Source organism: Mandrillus leucophaeus, unplaced genomic scaffold (assembly GCF_000951045.1).
Source record: "Mandrillus leucophaeus isolate KB7577 unplaced genomic scaffold, Mleu.le_1.0 Scaffold1440, whole genome shotgun sequence".
NCBI lineage: Eukaryota > Metazoa > Chordata > Mammalia > Primates > Cercopithecidae > Mandrillus > Mandrillus leucophaeus.
Genome location: NW_012101411.1, coordinates 30,118 through 37,836, shown reverse-complemented (window position 1 = coordinate 37,836; position 7,719 = coordinate 30,118). Strand labels below are relative to the sequence as shown.

The window sequence follows — 7,719 nt, the reverse complement described above, 5'->3', positions numbered from 1 at the left end:
AAAAAAAAAAAAAAAAAGTGTTTTAGTTACCCATTATCTTATTATTCCCTTAATTATCCAAGAAAGAACAATATTAATCTGTGACTTATTGTAACAAATTGGAAATTATAACTTCCCTTTCACGTACCTGTGCAGATAGCCCAGGAAAGAATTGGTGCTCTGAGTATACACCATGGAATACTATGCAGCCATAAAAAACGAGTTCATGTCCTTTGCAGGGACGTGGATGAAGCTGGAAACCATCATTCTCAGCAAAATATCTCAAGGACAGAAAACCAAACACACATGTCCTCATTCATAAGTGGCAGTTGAACAATGAGAACACATGGACACAGGGAGGGGAACATCACACACCAGGGCCTGTCGCGGGGAGGGAGGCTGGGGGAGGGATAGCATTAGGAGAAATACCTAATGTAATGATGAGTTAATGGGTGCAGCAAACCAACATGGCACATGTATACCTATGTAACAAACATGCACCTTGTGCACATGTAACCTAGAACTTAAAAGTGTGTGTGTGTGTGTGTGTATATATATATATAATTGGTGCTCTGGCTCTGAGATACAGGGGATCAGGGGTGTGGAAGCAGGAGAGTAATTTGATGATGAAGCTGTAGCTGCAGAGCCATCTGGGTTCCTCACCTGCATTCCTTGTAGACATCTTCTCTAATGAATGCCTGAGATGCCCTCTCCCCTGTATACTCCTGCCAGAGTCTCTCCATCTCCACTGAGAGCAACTCCACCCTTCTACTCTCATAGTCTAAAACCATGGCTGTCTTTGATTCTTCTTTCTCAGAACACAGATACAATCCATTAGCAAATGCTATGATGCATCCAGAATCCCATCACTTCTCATTATTTTCACTGGTCACACCCAGGTCAAGGTAACTGATGTAACTGATGTCTCTATCCTGAAATGCTACATGCCTTTCCCACTGTTTTCTCTACTACCTCACTTGTCCCCCACCTCTCAGTTCTGTTCTCAATAGGGCAGCCAGGGAGAAGCTTTTGAAGAGTAAGTCGTACCATGTCCCACTTTTCAAAACTGTACTGAAACTCACCATCTCACTCAGAGCAAAAGTGAAAACCCTGGCCACACTCTCCAGGCCTACCTGCTCTGGCCACACCTCTGACCTCATCTCAGTCACTCTCTGTCCAGCCCGTCTGGACTCTTCTCACTTCCCAAAAGACAGATACCTTCCTGCCCTAGTGCATTTTCACGGGAGGCTCCCTTGCCTGGAAAGAACTTTCCTAGACATCCTCGTAGGTATCTCCTCATGTCCTTCAAATTGTTCTTCAAGACCTAGAAGAAGCTTCCCTGCTCCTTCTTGAATCTCTGTCTGGCTCAGCCCGCTTGCCCCCACCATGTCCATTAGGATGACACAGAAGTCCTACAAAGTATTCCAATCTGGCCCCCAGGCTTTCAGCAGCTGCTCCTACACGAGTGGGCCTGGTGCCCACATCAGCTCCTTGAGCTTCTCCTAAGTGGGCAGCAGTGGCAGCAGCTTTTGGGGTAGCTTGGGCATGGCAAGGGTCTGGGTGGAGGCTATGGTGGGGCTCCTGGGGCTCGTGGTATGGGGGGCATCACAGCGATCATGGTCAACCAGAACCTACTGAGGCCCCTTAAGCTGGAGGTGGACCCCAACATTCAGGCCATGTGCACCCAGGAGAAGGACCAGATCAAGACCCTCAACAACAAATTTGCCTCCTTCATCAACAAGTTACAGTTCCTGGAGCAATAGAACAAAATCCTGGAGACCAAGTGGAGCCTCCTAAAGCAGCAGAAGATGGCTCAGAGGAAGATGGACTGCATGATTGACAGCTACATCAACATTCGGCAGCAGTTGGACACTATGGGCCAGAAGAAGCTGAAACTGGAGGCGAAGTTTGGCAACACACAGGGACTGGTGGAAGACTTCAAGAACTAGTACAAGGATAAGATCAATATTAATACAGAGAAGGAGAACGAATTTATCCTCATCAAGAAGGATGTAGCTGAAGCTAACATGAATGAGGTAAAGCAGGAGTCTCGCTTGGAAGGGCTGAACGACAAGATCAGCTTCCTCAGGCGGCTGTATGAACAGGAGATCCTGGAGCTGCAGTCCCAGATCTCGGACACATCTGTGGTGCTGTCTGTGGACAACAGCCACTCCCTGGACATGGACAGCATCATCGCTGAGGTTGAGGCCCAGCAAGAAGAGATCACCAACCGAAGCTGGGCTAGGACTGAGCCTGCACCAGGTCAAGTATGAAGAACTGCAGGTGCTGGCTGGGAAGCACTGGACGACTTGTGTCACACAAAGACGGAGATCTCAGAGATGACCTGGAACCTCAGCTGGCTCCAGGCTGAGACTGACAGCCTCAAAAACCAGTGGGCCTCCCTGCAGGCCGCCATCACGGATGCAGAGCAGCATCGGGAGCTGGCCATTAAGGAAGCCAAGTTGTCTGTGCTGGAGGCCACCCAGCAGTGGGCAAAGCAGGACATGGCGCAGCAGCTGTGCGAGTACCAGGAGCTGATGAACATCAAGCAGGCCTGGACATCGAGATCATCACCTACAGGAAGCTGCTGCAGGGCAGGGAAAGCTGGCTGGAACATGAGCATCCACACGAAGACCACCAGTGGCTACTCAGGTAGGCTGAGCGTGGCCTATGGGGCCCTCACAAGCTCTGGCCTCAGCTACAGCCTGGGCTCCAGATTTGGCTCTGGCAGGGGCTCCAGCTCCTTCAGCCACACCAGCTCCTCCAGGGTCGTGGTTATGAGGAAAATTGAGACCCAGGATAGGAAGCTGGTGTCCAAGACCTGGGATGTCCTGCCTAAGTGAATGGCCACAGCAGCCACTCCCAGCGTGCCCCCTCCTGTGACTGCCCCAGGGCCTGTAGGAGAGGCTGCTGTGCAGGGGAGCATAGGGAACAGGAGACCCACCTGAGGTTCAGTCCTTGCCCTCAGCCCACCCATGGCAGGAGTTTACTGCCCGGGGTACTCCCACTTGCATATGCATTCAGCTACAAAGTAAATGTTTGTTTGTTTGTTTGTTTGTTTGTTTCTTTCTTTCTTTCTTTCCTTCCTTCCGTCCGTCCGTCCGTCCTTCCTTCCGTCCTTCCTTCCCTTCTTTCTTTCTCTCTCTCTCTTCCTTTCTTTCTTTTCTTTTCCCCCCCTCCCCCCAAATTAAAGCCACAGTTAGCTCTGCCAACTGTGAAAAAAAAAGTCTTTCCTTGCAGGTCACATTTGAAACAAGGCCCATGCTGACTACATAGTATAACAGCCACCTTCCCTGTCCCCACAGCCCACACTCTGGATGACTCACTCCACAGCACTTGCCACCTTCTAACACAAGAATTTGCCTTCTGTACTCTGCTTATAGTTGCGTCTGCCTTTTCTCTCTAGAACATATGTGCCACAAGGCCAGAAATTTTTCTGTTTTTAGTTTAAAGATGTTTTCCAAATGCAAAACAGTCATATACCTAGCAGATAACAAATGTCAGTTCAATGAAAGCTCACCGTAGAGTACCTCCCTATCCGAAAGGCAATGTCTTTATTAATGTAGCCTCAAGCCAAATGCTATTTTGTGGCTGCTACAGCTGTTTGTGGCAGCCTCAGCACAACATCCTCTCACACTGACATCAGTGCCACCGGTGCTTTTGTCACCAGTGCTGCTTGGGTGCCCTCCCTCCCCTCATTCCTCCTCCCACACCAACCCTCCTGCACACTGCAGCACACAACCATATTTCTGTCCTCAGGAAAGATAATCTTAGGCTTATAAGTCCAATTTCCCAACTACATATGAATCTAAATTAGACTCTGCTTTACAAATCCATGAGTTTGGATTGGAGCCAGCGCTAGGATTACTACAACTCAGGGTAGGAAGATGAGTAGGACAGCAGAAGAGGAGCTCCAACAGAAGGTTACCTGTGATGAGAAACTAGGGGACCCCTCCTCTCTGCAAATGTCACAATCTGGTTCTTATAAGAAGGCTGGTGAAAAGATGGAAAATACAATCCAGGAAAGAGCCTGGAAAGAGGGCAAGTGCTGGACAGGTCTGAAAAATCAGTCTCTTGATACCACAAGGACTTCTGTGTGCAGGGACTGCCCTAAATAACATTCGAGTCCCTGAGATCGCAGGTCCTGCTGGGAAAAGGTTCTGCTGTAGGACCAAGGCCACTAGAGCAGCAAAGATGACCTGGCTGAGTAGTGACCAGATAAAGCTCACAGTGGCCTGAGTACCCACGGGGCACAGCCCCATCTCCTCTCCTGCCCTGCAACAGATCAGCACAGGAAACATAGACTCTGGAAGGTTCTCAGGTTTTCCATTTATTTTGTCTCTCAAATGTTAGTAATCTCCTCCTCTAATTAACTCATCAACCTCTCATGGCAAGAATTTAAAGAAGCAAATTTATACTCAGATTCTAATTTTAATAGGGAAGCAGGAAGTTGCAGCTCAGTACACCATGAAGTTGAGACAGAGATAAAGACATCCGAGCCCCAATGTATCTGGAACAGGAACGGTAATTGGGTAGAAACACGGGGTAGTGCGGGGAAGGGGGTCATGGTGGACATGGGGGTAGGCTGGTCTCCCCACCTCCTCACATTATGCTAACAGGGGTGAAGACACATTTGGACATCTTTGCAGAAGGAGAATTCAGGCTTCTTGAAGTCACAAAAGGGAGGCATGAACAAATCTTGCTTCTCAGTCCCACACAAGGAAGCTGTCTCACACTACAGAGGAAAATATTCACGAACAAATTCATATCAGTCACAGTGATGGGTCACTCTCTAAACAGCCCATTTCATGCTCAAGACATCCAAGTCAAAGAAACCCCATAGCACAGCTGAGTCCCCTCTGTTCCTCCCAACACCCCACTCACATCAGGGCCCCTGCCCTGGAGTGTCACCTTTATTAGCTGTGAGAGACACACCAGAGCCTGGGCACTGTCAATGATTGGGGTAGAACAAAAATAGGACCCGGTCAGAGCCCACAGATATGGCTAGAGGAACTGTGGGGTGGGTGAGCTCCCTCATGGGCTCCTGACCAATACCGCAACAATCTCAGGGATCAGCCTCCTTCATACTTACTTGTAGGCTGAGAGTAGCTCCCTCTGTTTCTATCTGTGGGAAAAAGATGTCCTGTGAGAGGCCAGAAAGGAGCCAGGGCCATAAGGTCCTAGAGCAACCTCCTAGTCATTGATCCCAGAGAAGTTTCCAGAAATATGTAACTGCAGATTACACCTTTACTTCATCAGGAAATAAGAAGAAAGCAGATATGGGTCATGGACCAACTGCCCTCCTGAGGTCTGTCATCAGCAGAGACCTTCCCCTGTGAGTTGTGACTGCTGGGAATCAGGTCCCCACCACCACAATCATTGAAGTGAAGAATCTGTCCTTCATTTTCACAAGTGCTTTACAAATGAGTAAGAGCTGGCACACAGAGCCCAGGCTGGGTAGGCCTGTGTGTGTGGATGGTGCTTCCCAGTAACGAGGCAGAACACACTTCTACCTGGGGCTTGCAACCCCCAGTGGGACAAGAAAACTCAGACTCCGATCCTCACCCCTTCCCTACCTGAGCTCTTCCTCCTCCACATTACAGCAGCGACCATAGCTCCAGTGACCACAACTACTAGGACAGCCAGGCCAGCAACGATGCCCACAATGGGAATGGTGGGCTGAGAAGACGGCTCTGGGAAAGGAGAGGAAGGTGAAGGCCCCTGACCCCAGGCCTCAGCCCTGGCTCTGCAGAAGGGCTCCAGAAGGGCTCCTGCTTTCCCTGAGAAGAGACGCGACCTCTCATCCCCTTCCTTACCCCATCTCACTCCTTACCCCATCTCAGGGTGAGGGGCTGGGGCAGCCCTTCGTGTTGCACATAGCAGGTGTATCTCTGCTCCTCTCCGGAAGGCACCACCACAGCTGCCCACTTCTGGAAGGTTCCATCCCCTGCAGGCCTGGTCTCCACAAGCTCCGTGTCCTGGGTCTGTTCCTCCCCGTCCCGCTGCCAGGTCAGTGTGATCTCGGCAGGGTAGAAGCCCAGGGCCCAGCACCTCAGGGTGGCCTCACGGTCAGAGATGGGGTGGTGGGCAACGTGTGCCTTTGGAGGATCTGAGCAGAGTCAGAAAATTCAGGTACTTTGCCTTCCTCATTGGGAACCCCAGCAGTGCTCATGTGACCGTCCTGAGAATGGACAGGACACCTGGGGTGAGGAAGGGAGCACAGAACCCAGACACCAGCCTGGACACAGGCACCTGGGAAAATCTCTTATTCCTTGGAAAGTTCGAGTCTCTGAGGTGGGAGCAGGGACTTCTGGCCCTGACTTAAGTGGAGGCTGAGGGACTCAGAAGAGCTGGAATCAGAGTCCCAAACACATTCAGTGTGAGGCAGAGAACAAAGCTTGAGAGGAAAAGTCACCGGGCCCAAGGCTCAAAAGGGATCGTGGATCAGTATTCCAGGGACTGTCTTCCCTCCATTCCCTCAGAGACTTCATCCCTTAATTGTCCCAGAGAGCAGGGTGGACTCTCACAGTCACTTTCTGGTACAGGATCTGGAAAGCCAGAAAGATTCTTCCCACTCAGGACCAGAGAGAGGGCGATATTCTAGCATTAGTCCCACTTTCCTCCCCACCTTGTGCGAGGCCATCCCAAGAGATCTACAGGAGATGGGGAAGGCGCCTATGGCCCCTGGTACCTGCGCGCTGTAGCGTCTCCTTCCCGTTCTCCAGGTATCTGCGGAGCAACTCCAGGCACTCGCCCTCCAGGTAGGTCCTGAACTCCTCTGCATATTCATCTGCCTCATAGAAGCGCTGGGTGATCCGAGCTACCGTGTCCGCGGCGGTCCAGGAGCGCAGGTCCTCGTTCAGGGAGATGTAATCCTTGCCGTCGTAGGCGTGCTGGTGATACCCGCGGAGGAGGCGTCCGTCGGGCCCCATGTCGCAGCCATTCATTCCCTGGAGGGTGTGAGACCCTGGCCCGGTCCCTGCAGTTAGCCCAGTCCAGCTAGCCGCGCCCTCTCTCCGCCCAAACCGCCGGGATTTTGGCCTAAACTGAAAATGAAACCCGGTAAAGGCGCCTGGGACTCTCCTGGGTGGAGGGTCTGGGCGGGTCCCGCAGCCTCAGGGTGGATTTCGGACCCGGAGACTCTGGGGGACCCGGACGGTCCGTGGCTGATGGGGAGTGGTCGTGACCCGCGCCCCTGGTCGGGGTCGCTCACCGGCCTCGCTCTGGTTGTATCGGAGGAGCAGCTTCCTCAGGGCCACTCGGTCAGTCCGTGCGTTGGCCTTGGCGTACCCTGTGGTCCGCTCCCAATACTGTGGCCCCTCTTGCTCCACCCACGGCGCTCGCGGCTCCATCCTCGGAATCGCGGCGTCGCTGTCGAACCGCAGGAACTGCGTGTCGTCCACGTACTCCACCGCGATGTACCTGTACCGAGGCTCCCTGCGGCCGGGCTGCGACACAGCGGTGCTAAAATACCGCAAGGAGTGGGAGCCTGGGGGCGAGGAGGAGCTGAGATCCGCCCGACCTTCCTCCGGGCGCAACTCCCCAGGTCCTGCGCCCCAGCGGTACCGGCCCCTCGCTGCTCCCCGCAGAGACCCTTTCCCTCCCGACCCCGCACTCACCCGCCCAGGTCTCGGTCAGGGCCAGGGCCCCTGAGAGCACCAGGAGGAGGGTTCGGGGTGCCATGACCCCAACCTCCGCGTCTGGGGAGAGTCTGAGTCCCGGAGGGTGCGTGGGGACTTT

At 52.6% G+C, this 7,719-nt stretch overlaps 1 protein-coding gene and 1 pseudogene across 5 annotated transcripts in view; one reads left to right on the top strand and one right to left on the bottom strand.

The window, feature by feature from the left end:
* Positions 1-7,713, bottom strand: part of LOC105535298 (mamu class I histocompatibility antigen, alpha chain F) — a 15,446-nt gene extending 7,733 nt beyond the window's left edge. For 2 of the 5 annotated variants that reach the window (XM_011974327.1, XM_011974326.1), the window contains exons 1-6: positions 7,599-7,713; positions 7,193-7,468; positions 6,671-6,946; positions 5,813-6,088; positions 5,556-5,672; positions 5,068-5,104 (exon numbers count right to left, since the gene is read on the bottom strand). In XM_011974327.1, coding sequence (XP_011829717.1) covers positions 5,068-5,104; positions 5,556-5,672; positions 5,813-6,088; positions 6,671-6,946; positions 7,193-7,468; positions 7,599-7,662 — 1,046 coding nt within the window. In that variant the 5' untranslated portion in view covers positions 7,663-7,713. Of the gene's footprint in view, positions 1-4,695; positions 5,673-5,812; positions 6,089-6,670; positions 6,947-7,192; positions 7,469-7,598 lie in introns of those variants that run through there. The other 3 variants (XM_011974328.1, XM_011974329.1, XM_011974330.1) reach the window with 3 other exon arrangements.
* On the top strand, positions 1,366-2,822 carry LOC105535297 (annotated as a pseudogene).
* Positions 7,714-7,719: the final 6 nt, after the last annotated feature.